The 17,981-nt window shown below is 38.7% G+C and overlaps 1 protein-coding gene across 1 annotated transcript in view; it reads right to left on the bottom strand.

The window, feature by feature from the left end:
• Positions 1–4,482: 4,482 nt before the first annotated feature.
• The window catches only part of LOC121379048 (tripartite motif-containing protein 2-like), a 14,806-nt gene continuing 1,307 nt past the window's right edge, over positions 4,483–17,981 (bottom strand). Inside the window, exon 2 of the mRNA XM_041507495.1 lies at positions 4,483–10,091. Coding sequence (XP_041363429.1) covers positions 7,970–9,982 — 2,013 coding nt within the window. The 5' untranslated portion in view covers positions 9,983–10,091 and the 3' untranslated portion in view covers positions 4,483–7,969. The remainder of the gene's footprint in view (positions 10,092–17,981) is intronic.

Raw genomic sequence — 17,981 nt, 5'->3', positions numbered from 1 at the left:
GAAAGAGCGAGGGGGCCCACTGGGCCGGCTACTCCTTTCAAAAGTAAGCACGCGACTTTTATATGTACTTTCTCATAGATATGGCAGTATATACCACAGCTTTTGGCATATCAGTCGTGGGTCACTAAATGGGAAGGAAAACATTTAAATAAATACACCGAGGGCGATCGATTCTGCGTCGACACAGCGAGCACTCTACCACTGAACTACATCCACCCGTCTGTTGTCCATACGTGTTACACACATTTTCTATGGATCTCATTGGTGGAAAGAAGGGAATCCCCTTGTCGTAAGAGTAATCACCTTGTCGCTTCCAACAGCAGGATGAGGATGGAAAGTGCCAGCCTCCAAAAATCACAAAAAGTTACCTTTTGTCTTCTTCTTGTACCGGCTTTGGTGATGTAGCAATTAAAACAAACGTTTAAGGTCTTTCTAGGTTCGTATCACTCTACGGCTTCCAACCCAGAGTGAGTTTTAACAGCTCAATGGGGAGGTGTAAGACCACGACACCGACTTCTTTCTCACTGGGGTGGAGGGTTGGGGGACGTAGACCAGTGGTACAGCGCCCAATGCGCGGTCGGTTTGGGATCGATCCCCGTCGGTGGGCCCACTGGGCTATTTCTCGTTCCAGTCAGTGCACCACGACTGGTATATCAAAGGGCGTGGTATGTACAACCATGTCTGTGGGGTAGTGTCTATAAAAGATCCCTTGCTACTAATGGGAAACACATTAGCGGGTTTCCTCTCTAAGAGTATATGTCAAATTTACTAAATGTTTGACATCCATTGAGCCGATGGTTAATAAACCGAAGTTCTCTAGTGGTGTCGTTAAAACAAAACGAACTTTAAATTTTTACAAGAATGTATGCTGGGGGATCTAGACTTTGGAAAACGACATTTATAGGGGGTCGGGTCATGCTCGCCCCTACAATATATTCAAAACAAAATCTGGAGCGGCAAGTTCGTCCCCGACCTCCCACCCCCTCCAATTTTATGTTACACTTTGAAGCGAATGATAGTGGTATCTAGGGTGTATACTACCAAATCAAATCCCATAGACGACAATAGTAACATATGTGGCTAAAACTCCTACCTGCAACGTATCAATCGACATAGACGCCACGGATATAAATACTACCACCCCTCACCCTTAAAGTGAATCACAAAAAAGTGGGTGTCAAGCTGCTCATTTCTGCGATAACGGGTAGCATCTATGACTACCCTAGTTCTGCACAAAATTTGAGTACTTTTTTTTACAGGTACCCCATACATGTTCCAAGCACAAGGCTACTTGACACGGTGGTACTACATCAAATAAAATTGCATACATTTTTAGCCCAGATGAAACAAATTTTTTTTTACAACCAACACACTCACATTTATAACCAATCACAGGACTTGTGGTGTTAACTTCTCTATCAAAAGTTCGGTACACCTCGAACTTCGACCCAGCCGGAAATTAATTGGTATAGTGCAACCTATACTGATAACATACATGTTTCAAAAGGTGGTGAATCATGTGTTTTTATGACAACCAGGATCTGGTGTCTTGTGACATAAACTGACAACCTCACTGAAACTGTTGTTTCTACAGTGCAACCTAATTTAATGTACACCTCACAAAACACATGTATTTTGTACAGTTTTGTACAAATGCAATATGTCATATTTGAAAACATAATTTAAAAAATAATAATACTCCTGAAGATATTTATTGTCAGATGTGTGTGTGTGCTCAGCTATATATGTAGAGACAGCATGGCTATTCAGAGTACCTCAACTCCTTAAACTTATTCCATTGAAACACATGTACTTGACTGACCCCTAGATTATGAAGACCTCAATAGGCACATCAAAGAAATATCAGTATTAAAAAAATACAATGTCTGAGGAAGGAAAAACCAACATGACTGCATCTGTATGAAGTAATGACTTAATGTCCTGCACATCACTGTTGGAAGAAAATCCTGTATGCTGAGTGTGGGCATCTTCAAGTTACCATGTGCGGGAATTTCAAATCCATCAGCTATGCAGATTTTCAAATTGGACCATCAAAACCATTGGCAGCCACCAATATTCCTGACTATATTTTATGTATACCCTACTGTAGTTGGAGGTTTTAAAAATTTGTGATATCTGGAATTATCATGCAGCTTTTGCATATTTATTTTTGATTCATTATTAAAAAAAACTGTTTTTAAGTGACATAATTACCCGAACATCTATTTTATTGCATTATTTTCTAATCCAGATCAATACAATATGTATATTGGATGTATTCCTACAATCTGTAATCCAGCATATCATTTAGCTATTAACATTGGATAATACAGCATTAACAATAAAATAAATCATCAAATTACACCAAGGTAGATAATCAAATCTGGAAAAATTGGTTCCAAATCTAGTATACACTTAAAATACACTTCATGGGAGCAAACTAAGTGATTATTTTAAAAAAAGATTTGATCTGGAGACCTAAAGATATGTTTAACAAGCTTATTGTTATGTATAAATGAGAACAGAAGGCACAATAGTGACAAAAATTTTAATTATGGCTTTGGTAAAAATATTCTTCAAAGTAAAAAAATGTTTCCCCTAAAACTACAAATTTGTCTAAAATATGACTTAGCACCCTATAAATATGCCAAAAGGACAATAAAAATCAAGGTCTTTAAAAAGTTAAGCTATCAGAAGTACACACATGAAACATTAACTATGTTTATAGAAGTTAAAGACATTATCCCAATATTGGCACATGTTATTTTTAATATAAAAATAAATTGCTATTAAAATCTAAGTTCAGACTGCCTAGATATATTAACATATTTAAGAGCAGTTGTATATGGCAAGTCAAACACCATGTAAATAAGAACATTCAAATCCGTATAGTATGAATTATAGGCCAAAACCAACTTTTCCTCAGTGCTAATTTTTGTTCAAACTCCATTCAGAGCTATGTACAGTAATTATTGTCAAGGTCAAGGTCATTGTGAACTTGCATGGCCGAGTGACGGCTAATTAATCAAATAGTGTAGTTTAATTTAATTAAATCACAAAAATCATAATCTTTTTTATTATGCACTGAATATGTGCTATAGGTTGGACTATACCAATTCAAATCCCATAGGCAACCATGTTAACGTTTGTGTTTAAAAACACTATATGCAATATATCAACCAAACTGTGACCCATAAATATCAGTACTACAACCCCTACCTCAAAGTATTAACTGCAGAAAATGGTACCTTTCATGGCTCATTTTCGGTATAACCAGATGTTTCTGCAACACCCCTAGTTTCGCACAAAATTTTAGTACTTTTTTTTACATGTACCCCATACATGTTCCAAGCACAAGGCTACTTGACACGGTGGTACTACATCAAATAAAATTGCATACATTTTTAGCCCAGATGAAACTAATTTTTTTTTACAACCAACACACTCACATTTATAACCAATCACAGGACTTGTGGTGTTAACTTCTCTATCAAAAGTTCGGTACACCTCGAACTTCGACCCAGCCGGAAATTAATTGGTATAGTGCAACCACAAGCACAACACACTGCATGGGGCGGGACGTAGCTCAGTGGTACAGCGCTCGCTTGATGCGCGATCGATCTAGGATATATCTCCGTCGATGGGCCCAATGGGCTATTTCTCGTTCCAGCCAGTGCTCCACAACTGGTGTAACAAAGGCCGTGGTATGTACTATTTTGTCTGTGGGATGGTGCATATAAAAGATCCCTTGCTGCTAATCGAAAAGAATAGCCCATGAAGTAACGACAGCGGGTTTTCTCTCTCAATATCTGTGTGGCTCTTAACCATATGTCCGACGCCATATAACTGTAAATAAACTGTGTTGAGTGCGTCGTTAAATAAACACATTTCCTTCCTTCCACAGTACATGCTAATATGGCATTCAGTTCGAGATGCAAGAATAAACTATGTTTTTACACCACGCTGATGGAAGTTGGAACCTCGTTCAATATTGCGTACCTTAACAGTCAAATCAGTTTTAATTCCAACAAAATAAAGCAAAAAAACGAAAAGAAAAAGTGACGCTCTTTTTCAACGGAACAATATAAAAACTACTGTGTCTTGAAAATGAAAGACAGAGGAGGGGGTAGAAAGACGACACAAAGACAGATGTAAAGGTACGAAACGTCCCGTAACCGATTGTGAAAAATCTCTAGCAATACAAATTTGAATTCTCAGCCGCACCCCCCCCCCCCCCCCCCCCCACAAAAAAAAAAAAAAAAAAAATTGTAATAATAATAATAATAAAAAATAGAAAAATAAATAAATAAATAAATAATAATAATAATAATAATAAAAAATAGAAAAATAAATAATAATAATAATAATAATAAATAAATAAAATAAAATAAAATAAAATTTCTGGCTCCGCCTCTGTGTAGCCTATGTATATAATATAATTTCCTTCCTCTTATTCTAAAACCAAATGTCGAAAGAGTCATGGATTAGTCGCTGTTTTATTCGTAGTTGCTTTTCATTAATTCACAAGAAATTGAAACTGTCATGGATTGCGTTTGAACGAGTTATTCCCCTTGGACCGTAAATATGCTCACACCGACTCGGGGGGGGGGGGGGAGAGAGAGAGAGAGAGAGAGAGAGAGAGAGAGAGAGAGAGAGAGAGAGAGAGAGAGAGAGAGAGAGAGAGAGAGAGAGAGAGAGAGAGAGAGAGAGAGAGAAGCATTTCACCGTTTGACAGAAGCAATAAGAAAAACGTCGGCTGTCATTTGAATAGGGGGAAAATTACAATTTTATTGATCAGCGATAGCTCGAGATTTGTCATCCAGCCGTTAAAGATTCCATTGCAGGATGAGTCTCGTCGTGTATGTCGACAATGAACCGAACCGTGGGTCTGAAGGCGCTGGTACACAGTCTGATCAATATCGAGAAGCTGATGTTCATTATAATCTGTAGTACCGGGCCATCCCGGCAACTGACTGCCTGCCAACGAGAATGATGCAATCACGGTGTTAAATCTTAATTAACGGGTACGCGTGTGCCAGTGTTTTGTTTAGCTCGGTCTGCGTCTCTCGTTTTGAGTCGAGGCAGTGTGCCAATTACTTAGTCAAAATATTCGTAGGTTAGGCCTACCTTTCATTTTATTTCAACTTATTTGCGTGCTTATATCCAATTAAGGTTCAAGCACGCTGTCCTGGCCACTCATCTCATCTATCTCGGTTAGTAAGAGAGAAGAGGGTGTAGTAGTCTTACACCTACCCGCTCTTGGTGGGAGCCTGTACGACTAATGACTAATCTGTGATAGTTTCATTTTTATGAAAGCAATAGTTGCTTTTCTTTCAAAGCGTTCATCATTATTATTATTATTTATTTATTTATTTTGTATACAGGTTAGTAATAAAAAAAAAATGAGGGTTAGGGTTAGGGTTAAGGTTAAGGTTAGGGGTATAAAACAGGCTAGCCCACTTGGCGACGGTATATTTTGGGTTGTTACACCGGGCTGCGAACCCTGTACCTACCAGCCTAATGTCCGATAGCTTAACCACGACAGCACCGAGGCTGGTGGTTACTTTTCGGGTATTGCCTACTCCATAAGCGTCAAGACTGTGGAGGGATGGGGCTCCAAAATCTGAAAGTGACTAGGTGTTGGAAGACTATGCATTGCAAATTATTTTTAAAGAAGCAGACCCTAGCTTCAGCCCGTGAAATTGGACACTAAATTTACTTAATCTACAAACCTGCAACACGTCAGGGTAAGGTTATAACAGAGAGAAGCTAAAGTTTGTGAAGTTTACATGGGGACATGAAGTCTACAAATAACTAAAAAAAAGTAAAAAATTATTGTCCCCAGAAAGTTTTGACAGGGTCGGGATTGAGGAGTCCCGAGCTCACTGACTTACAATTATGTATATATACGAATACTTAAAGTAACATGTACATCAATAGCAAAATGTTTTACATGTATATAGTTATATAGTTATATACAATCACATGTGTACACACTCACATAATGTACATCAATAGTAAAATATTTTACATATATTATACTTATATATCATACCATGTGTGTACACACACACACACACACACACACACACACACACACACACACTATACATGTATACACCTAGTCTAACGGTCACCTGTACATAACGGTCACCTGCCTATAACGGCCACTATAAATCTCTCCCAATTTATTTCCTTCCTTATTTGACCTGTACATAACGGTCACCTGTCCATATCGGCCAGCGGTCACTATTTTTCACCCAAAATCACAGGTTGAACCTGTTATAACGGTCAAAAGATGATCGTCGTGAAGCCCTTTTTTTTTTTTTTTTTTTTTTTTTTTTTTTTTATCCTGGTTATGTCTTTACTTTTTCAATCATCTTAAAAACTATAAATTAAATGTGTTTATATGGCCATGTCTGTAGCTTTGGGTTTATTTTCCGTCAAAGTAAAGTTCCATTGTAATTCTCTGATCGTAATTGAAAAACAAACGTACACTCAATAACTTCCGTGGCACGCAGTTACTGGTGGTGTAATTCAATTGGTTCTCAGCATCCTCACTGAACAGTAGACGACGTCCCATTGGCTGTACATAATGTGATCTGTATGTCTGGTCACTCTCGATTCTCGAGACACCAAACAAATGAGGTGTTACGGTAGGTGTCTGATACGTAAATAAACATGAATTGCTGAAAGCGGCGGTCATTAAAGGTGTTCGGATTATTTAATGACTCATGATCTTATTCAGCTGTAATCAACGGTCATACTCCACTGAAGGATTAGCGGTGATATGAAACAAACAAATGAGTTAAACATGCCACATGGGTAATAACCTGCAATTAAACAAAATATTTTCTGACATGGACAGTCTCATGTAATAAAAAAAATCTTATTTATAACACATGTATGACTTCTTTTTTATGACACTTATGATATGTTTTAATATATGGGTTCTAATTTTGAACCTGTATATAAGGGTCACCTGTCTATAACTGCCACTTTTGTCAAGTCCCATGTTTGACTATATATATATATACATATATACAAAGCAATATATTAACATCATGCATCTCTATTCTCTATTTCGTTAAACAAAACAAACTTTAACTCTATTCAAGTTTTGTAAGTTTTAAAACAAGTTAATTGTTCGTTTGGTTCATTTCCAGGTAGTTTTTAATCTTTCATATCTGCGCCAAAGATATTCCAAGGTGTGAGTTATGCTAGGCTGTATGTACTCGGGAAAGACAATATTCACAAGATCACGACTTTATTCCAACAACAGCGGATTTCCGAGAATGCCTGTTGAAAATAACTCCATAACATTTTGACTGGTTGAATGCTTATTACCATAGTATATAAACTTGTCTCCGCACTGTATATAATAGGCCTACAGTCTTCAAACTGCCAGCTTGTTTTATAACTTATCGTCAGTTATTTTATAGCCATGGCAAACAGAAGTAACTTGACCTTGTCATGATATTGCGGGTGCCTCGCATTAATAATTAAGATATATTTAGTTCTCATGTACTTGAAAGTAGTAGACGGGTACGTTTATGTCTGTTGCATTATGTTAGTATTGTTTGTTCTGGGGGGTTTTCCGTCTCTTTTTTCCCTCCATAATGCCAAACTGTTTAAGGTTATTGAATGAACATTCTTTGTTCTAAATGAAGAACACAATGACGAAATCCTGGAGTTTAGTTTACTACACGTTTTTTGAATGAATATGTCATCAGTTCTGTCCATTTTATGAATTTACACAGAATCCTTTTTGACAGTTTTGAATTACGTTACATTTGACGCTTCACGCTGAGTAACACGGGCATATGGCGTTACACGAACACCTTCAGTTCAGTTAATGAATATTATCAAACCGTCATTTCGACTCGGACTTTTGAAGAAATACAAGTATGAAAATGTTAAAGGTTTTTTCTTCTAGGTTTGCTCAATGGCATCTCATAGCACTCTACACCTAGGTAATCCGGTACAGTTTAATCTTGGCATTGCTGAAGGATTCCTTGTTGGAAATGGCCATCAGCTCCCCCCTCACCGCAATACAAGATGGCGATTCAATACCAGACTCAGCATTTAATACCTCATCTATATTACCATGATCTATATCTACTTTGTAGACGCAGCTCGTCTTGCGGTCTGCCACAAAAACAACACCGCTGAAATGGGAGGCAATGGTACAGGAATTTGACAACTTATCCAAGCTGATGGATTTTCTGTATCTCGTATCTTTGTTGAAAATGACGAGGTTCTTTTTCATGTTGTCGAAGATAATGATTTCCCCTGCAGACCCGACAGTAACGGACGCTGCATTGCAGAATTCTCCCTTCGCATTCCCGCTTATGTTGAAAGGACGACGCCACTGAGCATCAAATCCAGTTATTGTGTTCTTTTCCCCATCCGAAATAATGATCTGCTCCTCTCTGTTGAAAGCTATAGCCTGAATGCTTGGCTTGGACTTGCCATAGCTGTGTTTGTGTGTCTGACAGGTGGCCTCTCTCTCATCATGGAGGTCGTCAGGTGACAGAAGGTAGAGATTGTCATCTTCCTTCAGAGCAACCCCACATTTCCCACTGGCCGATACCGCAAATGCAGAAATGCCCTTCCGCCTGTGGTAAATAACATGCTGTAATTCAGACGATTGGCTGATGATCACTTGACTCAAGCCCGGGACGTTGAATGCGCACAAGACGGCGCCATCTGTGGCCAGTCCAATTCCAATCATCGATATAATGGTTCCGTCCACAGCACTGGTTACAAGATGCTCGTCAACCAGTTGTGGTGTGCACTTGAATATTTCTTTTATTCTTGTCTGCGATGAGTGGCTGCCTCCTGAAATTTCGTCTTCGTTTTCTGCTATTTCGTCTGCAAATGGCAGTGACTTAAGCTGGTCTATTCTGTTGTCAGGTGTGGGTAATTCGGGATCAATGATGCCAACAAACCGTTGAAGTCCTGACGGCTGGAAGAAATATTCCTTCAATTCCAGATCCAAAGCAGCAGTTACAGCATCTGCAGAAACCATATCCAACACCGTCAGTGCTGTTTTTATTGCTCCCGTTCCGGGTTTCAGCAGGCTATCGTTTTTGAGAGATGAAAGCGACTCTTTCGCTGAACTGATTGAATCATCCATAGCTTGAAGCGTGGACTGCTTATTATGTTGTTCATTCTCGAAACATTTAGTGTTATGGTCATATCGATATTTTAAATCCGAGAGCAGTAGTTCTTCTTCCTCCGACACCAAACTTCGAGATCTTTCAGCCGCCTCTTCGATCTTTCGTTTCTCCAGGCAGTACTTATGTTCTTCGTTTCGAAGGTCTTGCTCAGTAGCATCTAAAGCCACCATGATGCGTTCACGAGATTCTTCAAATTTCCGAATCTTCCTATCTGTCAGTGTAACAAAATGACTCTTAGCTTCCTCCAGCGGCATTACAGAGTGGCTTTCTTTGTTGGCATGGTTTCTGGTTGCACACAGCGGGCAGACAGCCTCCAGACAACGCGTACAGTAATGAGTCATAAGCTGGTTAAAGTGGCTGGTGCATTTCGTTACAGACGGGTTTTCGGCAGTAGACTCTAGGACATGATCTGGAAAGAGAGACCGGTGTAGACTGGCACAGTGGTCGCAGAAGTATTCCACACACTTTTGGCAGCAGATCGGCTGATCAACCCTCTTCTCGCAGACGCCACACTGGATGTGCTTCAGTATATGGTTGACTTCCTCAAATGCCGTTTTCAACTGCTTCACAGCATAGACGTGTGGGAAATCATCAACACCAGCCTTGGGGATGGTACACACTTTTGAACACTCTGGACAGATCAGAATACGTTGGTTGTGTACATGTCTGTTTTGCAGAGGTTTAATACACCTTAGACAAAACGAGTGACCGCATGGAATCAGTCTGGGTTCGACGAATTCCTGCTTACAAATAGGACAATATCGTAAATCTTCGAAAGGACTAAGGATTTGTTTTGACATTGTGAAATCCAGCTGAGTGTGTTACAATTTGGGCGAGACCTACTACATTGCTGATTTAACAGTGCAGTGTTTTGTTGATTTTCTGGGATATTGCTTCAGTCAGGTATATCTGAAAATAAACAAAATATAATAAAAATAAAATGGAAAAAACCCCAAACCCCAATATTTTTCATTTAATTGCAAACACACACACACACACACACACACACACACACACACACACACGGGATTTCAATCTGCAACATAATACTTTCTATCTGGAATCCGTCACTGAGCTGTCAGCTATATACGGAAGATAATTTTTAAACAATTAAGTAATATTATTCTTGTGATTTCCCTAGAAATTTGGCAAGGCAGACCAAACACTTTTGGGCCATTTTCACCATTTTCGGGGCAAATTTTTTTTCATTAAAAATGCACAAAAATTAATTGAAATAAACATTAATGTAATTTATGTGTTTGCTTTAATAAATGAATGGCAAAAGATGTAAAAGGCATATTTTATTAATTAATAATACCTTTTGGGGTGTTTTATAAAGGCAATTTTAGAGTTAATTAGTGAAAAAGGCTTGTTTAATCTCAGGGCAGCATGGTGCTGATTAAGGCAAGATGGTGCTAGACTACTGAGGCGTGATGCTGCTCCATGCTAAAACAAGCTAGGGAAAACACTATTATTCAAATAATTTGCATGTCTTATAAATTATTAAAGGAGGATGCGGTTAGAGGACCTTTTTTTCTACTTTTGCAGGCAGCTGACTAGAAGAGAGCATTGTCTTTATAATAACGAGCCCTTTTCAAACGGAATGCTAGTAAAACCTGTGAAAGAATCACTCTGAAAGAGTTTGTAGTCGATGCAATAATAGATTAATCTACTAGCATGTAGTACATCCGGGTAACAAATCCTATTAAAGGCATACTGTCACGGATTTAAGGACCTTATTTCTCTAAAAAATAAATAATAAATTACATTAATTTGTACAGACCAAATCTAGCTATTGCATCACTTTAACTACACCATGATGGAGTGAAATCCATGTCAACCCTCTCAGCAATGTTAGTTTTTTTAATTATGGACCATTGCCATAATTCAATTATTTTTTACAAAATATCATTAATAAGTGGAGTATGGTGGTTACGTAGATGGTTGATTAAAGTACATTTAAGGACAGATCGAATATATATATATATTTAAGTAATACTTTGTTAGGCCATGTAATAGGTCAGTGGTCTGTGACAATATGCCTTTAAATGTTTGAGATATACAGAATTATATCGAAAAATAAAACTGGAATTCTCTTTAACTCAGTTGTGTAAAAATAATAATAAGAAAATCAATTCGTCTGAAAAGAAAACAAAATGTTGCGTGCAAAATAACTGTACGCACAAATCAACATCCATCTCCTAGAAACATTAGGATATCCCCCCCCCCCCCCCAATGGATTTTCTGGATCCGCCATAGGTGAGTTATTTGGGGGGGGGGGGGTTGTTGTGGGTTTTTTAACTGTTACAATGGCTACAAACTCGGGATAGTCCTTGTAAATTAAAACACTATCCGCTCCTGGCGAGCACGAGCATTCGAGTCCTGGAGGGACTTTGTGTGTGTTTTTAATCCGTCTGCGGCAAAAAGGAACCGATGAATTGGCATAGAATTGCATACATACTGTATACTGCTAAAACTCATATAACAAGATCTTATCTCAAACCCAATATTTTCAAGAAAATAAGTATGGTAATTAAAAACCATTATCATGAAATTATAAAGAGTAAACTAATACAAGGGTGAAGACAAAATACTGGAACAGCCAAGGTATGCGGTGCGATATGATGTAATCGATAATGTAGTACACACTAAAGGCAGAATTGAAGGTGTTTCACCGTGGCTGTTCCATCGATTGTCTTCATCCTTGTTCACGGGGCGGGACGTAGCCCAGTCGTAAAGCGCTCGTTCGATGCGTGGTCGGTTTGGAATCGATCCCCGTCGGTGGGCCCACTGGGCTATTTCTCGCTCTAGACAGTGCACCACGACTGGTATATTAAATGCCGTGGTGTGTACTACCCTGTCTGTGGGATGGTGCATATAAAAGATTCCTTGATGATAATCAAAAAGAGTAGCCGATGAAGTGGCGACAGCGGGTTTCCTCTCTCAATATCTGTGTGGTCCTTAACCATATGTCTAACGCCATATAACCGTAAATAAAATGTGTTGAGTGCGTCGTTAAATAAAACATTTCTTTCTTTCATGCACATTGATGGGAATTTGTAAATACATACACACAGACACACACAAACATACACGCACGCACTCACGCACGCACGCACACACTCACGCACTCTCTCTCTCTCTCTCTCTCTCTCTCTCTCTCTCTCTCTCTCTCTCTCTCTCTCTCTCTCTCTCTCTCTCTCTCTCTCTCTCACACACACACACACACACACACACACATGGACGCTGTAACTGAAAATGGAAAAGAAAGCGATATTCGTTTGACACCCCAGATAGTTAGTGTCCAGGGCTTACAGAAGAGTTTCCGGGTACCTACTAGAAGATATTAGGTCGGGTTGGTCGGCTTTTTATTTATTTATATTTTTTACTAAATGTTCACTCTTTTTCTAATAAAAAGAAGGGGCGGTGTAATAACACATGGGGAAACAATGAGGATAGGTCCTTGTATACGTTTCCGAAACCATACACTTTTTTAAAGCCTAGTCTAAAATATAACTGACATGGTGTAGTAAAACAAGGATCGAGGTGAACACTTTACAGGGACATACCCTAGTTTTTTTAAACACTAAGACATATTTGTCACTATTAGAGCCGTTTACGATCACTGAAATAAAACATTACTTATATTTTATTGTTTAGATTATTCCTTTCCGTACAACCGAAGTGTTTCTGGTTATACTGGTGTTTCTAATACTTTTAAAAACGCTTTTTTTCATCCCTGTACACATACATACACACACACACACACACACACACACACAGAGAGAGAGAGAGAGAGAGAGAGAGAGAGAGAGAGAGAGAGAGAGAGAGAGAGAGAGAGAGAGAGAGAGAGAGAGAGAGAGAGAGAGTGAGAGAGAGAGACACACACACACACACACAAACACACACACACACAGAGAGAGAGAGAGAGAGAGAGAGAGAGAGAGAGAGAGAGAGAGAGTGAGAGAGACACACACACACACACACACAAACACACACACACACACATGCACACACACACACACATGTACGCGCACACACACATGCACATAGATAAACATACATACATAAACATATATATATATATCAGGGCCGTAGCTAGCGGGGTGGGGGGTGGGGGGCAGAAAAACATCCGGAAAGCATTATAGAACCTTAAAGAAAATTCTCTTCTTAATTGTTTAAGGAGTTTTAGACTATCAACTACTCAGTTGCCCCCCCCCCCCCCCCCCACCCCCAAACAAAACAGTCTAGCTACGGCCATGTAGAGTTAGCCTATGCACGCTGATGGGAATTTGTAAATACAGACACACACACAGATACAGTCACAGACACACACACTCTCTCTCTCTCTCTCTCTCTCTCTCTCTCTCTCTCTCTCTCTCTCTCTCTCTCTCTCTCTCTCACACACACACACACACACACACACACACACACAGAAATATACATATAGATATACATATACATATATACAGGAGTTAGCCTATGCACGTTGATGGGAAGTTGTAAAGACATTTTTTTCTTAGCATAAACGGATATTTCTTTTGGTATGTTATTAAAATGTAATAATATGTTGTGATGTGAATTTTAACCTCACTATATTTCATTTCAACTTATTTTCGTGCTTATATCCAATTAAGGTTCAAGCACGCTGTCCTGGGCACACACCTCAGCTATCTGGGCTGTCTGTCCAGGACAGTAGGTTAATTGTTAGTTGGTTAGTAGTTATATATAGTTACATGCCAATTCATCGGTTACCTTTTACAGTCAGTTTATAAATAGTACTGTATGGAACGAGTCAAGCGTGCTATGCTGTATGAAACGTGATGTTGTATTTTATAGAAACTATACACAATACAGCATACTCTATACAGTACTTAGCTCGTTCTGCTCGACGACATTCGATCCAGTACTATTCAGGCGCGGATCCAGGATTTTTTTTTTTTATTATTATTTTTTTTTTATTTTTTTTATTTTTATTTTTTTTATTTTTTTTTTTTTGGGGGGGGGGGGGGCAGTGCCAGACAAAGTAAGAGGTGTTTGAACAGTCTTGTGTTCTTTTTTAAAATTATAATTCTTATTAATTATTTATTATTATTATTATTATTATTATTATTTTCTGTTTTACGTCAGCGAAAATGGGTGGGTGACTCTCCTACTACTCGCCTACTATTTATAAACTAACTAAACTTCCCGAAACTCTAATCAAGATCCGGGTTCCCTTGACCGCCATCGGGGCGGGATTTATCTCAATGGGTTCAGTGCTCGCTTGAGAAACCTTCCTCGGTGGCGTCGTGGTTAGGCCATCGGTCAACAGGCTGGTAGGTACTGGGTTCGGATCCCAGTCGAGGCATGGGATTTTTAATCCTGATACCGACTCCAAACCCCGAGTGAGTGCTCCGCAAGGTTCAGTGGGTAAGTGTAAACCACTTATACCAACCAGTGATCCATAACTGGTTCAACAAAGGCCATGGTGTGTGCTATCCTGCCTGTGGGAAGCGCAAATAAAAGATCCCTTGCTGCTAATCGGAAAGAGTAGCCCATGAAGTGGCGACAGCGGGTTTCCTCTCAAAATCTGTGTGGTCGTTAACCACATGTCTGACGCCATATAATCGTATATAAAATGTGTTGAGTGCGTCGTTAAATAAAACATTTCTGTGTTTCTTTTTCTTTGCAGGCCATCGGTCTACAGGCTGGTAGGTACTGGGTTCGGATCCCAGTCGAGGCGTGGGATTTTTAATCCAGATATCGACTCCAAACCCTGAGTGAGTGCTCCGCAAGGCTCAATGGGTAGGTGTAAACCACTTGCACCGACCAGTGATCCATAACTGGTTCAACAAAGGCCATGGTTTGTGCTATCCTGCCTGTGTGAAGCGCAAATAAAATATCCCTTGCTGCTAATCGGAAAGAGTAGCCCATGAAGTGGCGACAGCGGGTTCCTCTCAAAATCTGTGTGGTCCTTAACCATATGTCTGACGCCATATAACCGTAAATAAAATGTGTTGAGTGCGTCGTTAAATAAAACATTTCTGTCTTTATTTTTCTTTCTTTCAAATGACAATTGAGTGTAAAAACTATTTTATCTTATATTTTATCGTCACACTAAAATTTCGTTAACAAGGCTGCGATTATGCTATTATATTCTATTATACGAATGTGGTAGATATCATTATAGGCTAATGCACCGACTAAAGAAATTAATAATAATATACAAGTTATAGAAAATGAATATCACTTTGTTTTAGTATACCAGTTGTATAAAGATTAGAGAGTAACGTATTTGAATACAATAATAAACAATGTATGGCCAAATATCCATTGTTTTATTTAAAGGTCAATGTGACAATCCTAAAGTTGTATTACATGTATCCAAATGTGTACATCTTGATATACAGAGACGCCAATCTGTACGTGGTATCTGGGTTTTTTTTTTTTTTTTTATCTAGAACTGTATATCTGTATGTGTTGTCATAACCTACATAGTCACACTGGCATACCCGCAAAAAAAGGGAGTGGGAGGATGAGGAACAAGGCATGCCAATCTCATTTCTTTAAAAAACAAAACAAACAAAAACCTCACACACTTTTGAAAAGTTGCCCCAGCGCCACACCACCCACCGCAAATACGAACCCCCCCTCCCCCCAAAAAAAAGAAGAAAAAAAGAAAGAAAAAAAGACATCAATTTTTATTCAAAGATGCTCTTTCTGTATACCTGGAAACGTGCGGTCCTGAATATGATATTCCCCACTATTCGTACCGAATGTCCCTTGCCATAGCCTGCCCCTGTTTTGTTTAACGACACAACTAGAGCACATTCATTTATTAACGTTTGTTCTGTTTAACGACTCCACTAGAGCACATTAATTTATTAATCATCGGTTAGAAGATGTAAGCATTTGGTAATTTTGACATATAGTCTTGGACAGGAAACCCGCTACATTTTGTTCCATTAGTAGCAAGGGATCGTTTATATGCACCGTCCACACAGACAGGATAGCACATACCACGGCCTTTGATATACCAGTCGCTGTGCACTGACTGGAACGAGAAATAGTCCAACGGATCCACCGGCGGCGATCGATCCCAAACCGACCGCGCGTCAAGTGGTCGCTTTACCACTGGACTACATACCAACCCCAAAATACTTACATGTAGCCTAAGATAGGACCCTCCAACTGCCCCTCCAACTGCCCCTCCAACTGAAGATAATGTATTCTCAGTTAAAGGCTACTTAGAATAGTTGGTCCCTCCTGTTGCTAGCATCTTCCGACATTTATGCCTAATCATAAGCATACAAGACATGGGGGCGGGGGAGGGGGGGGGGGGGGGGGGGGGGGGGGGGGGGATCTAACCGCGTCCCACAGACTGGAGCAAATCCTAAATTTCGAGATATTCGGTAAAATTAACTTGCCTGAAACCTTTTTACCATATACTTCCATCATTCTATTAACAAAAGTAGTAAAAATGCGTAGTGATTTGTTTGTAATCCTATATATAGCTGTTTGGCGTATTAATGCTAATATTAAAGGGACGTTCCTGAGTTTGCTGATATTTTAAAGATGTTATCGACTAACAGAGACTTTTTAACGATTGTAATTATTACATATCATATATATTTTTCTGTATAAAATGTTAGTGGCTATATATTAATCGTGTTTCTGATCGTTCTAATATCTGTACTATGTTAAATTTCATTTTATTTCCTAAAATATATTGTTTTCGTACGTACGAAATTATTTGAAGACAAAATCCAGGTTGGGCTTCTTGCACATATTAAGACGACCAGAAACACATTGAATATACAGACACTGATATTCTGAACAAGAAAATATATTTAATATGTAAGTTTAATCGTAAACATATTTTGTTAGTCGGAAACATCGTACAATGCATCAAACTCAGGAATGTCCCTTTAATAAATGTTATTATCCAGATTCGGGCATTCTCCTTTAATTCGGGCAAACCTTTAAGCATTAGCCTGCCCCACTACAAAAATGGGAGCCTGTACGTCTATCTGCCTAATAAATGAATGAATGAATGAATGAATGTTTAACGACACCCCAGCACGAAAAATGCATCGGCTATTGGGTGTCAAACTATAGTAATGCAAACAAATAAAGTGATGATATAAAATATAAAAATTCAAGATTTAAATAAAAACAGTGTAAAAAACTGCAAAAATACAATAATGCCACAGATAGATACTGACTTTTACTCAAAATTTCAATTGTATCTCGAAGAAAACAAGGGGATTTGTGCTGTATTGGCCATTCTCAAAGAGAATGTTACACCCCTGCACCACGGTGAGGTTACAGCACGCGCAGGGGCTGCCTAATAAATACTGCCGGAAAGACATACGGAAAACACGTGGTATTTAAAACCAAACTGAATTACTAAAGTACTAATCAAAATTATACCAAGGTGATTTTCCAGTCTTATATATTAGTTATGAAAATCCCTGGAATAAAAACCATAAAAATGTGTCAGTATTATCATGACCTGTTAGGGTGTTCAAACAACCAGTACAAAAAAAATGACAATAAATGACCTGTTATAGATAGAAATATGAGATGTATTTACAATTTTACTGCAAAACACATGTAATTTGAAACAGACTATAACACCGAGGTTGATATTGATTACACGTTTGCTAACTGTAACTGAGACTGCAGGTCCTCATACCACATTGATACCAGAAATAATGCACCTGTCTTTTCCAATACAATGAAGTTCAATAAACTGCTTTGTCAGATTAAGATTTTTTTTAAATTATTTATTATGGATACAACAGAAGTAATTTT

The sequence above is a fragment of the Gigantopelta aegis genome, chromosome 8, assembly GCF_016097555.1.
Source record: "Gigantopelta aegis isolate Gae_Host chromosome 8, Gae_host_genome, whole genome shotgun sequence".
Classification (NCBI taxonomy): domain Eukaryota; kingdom Metazoa; phylum Mollusca; class Gastropoda; order Neomphalida; family Peltospiridae; genus Gigantopelta; species Gigantopelta aegis.
Note: the sequence above shows the minus strand (reverse complement) of the source record. Positions and strands in the feature narration are given on the sequence as shown.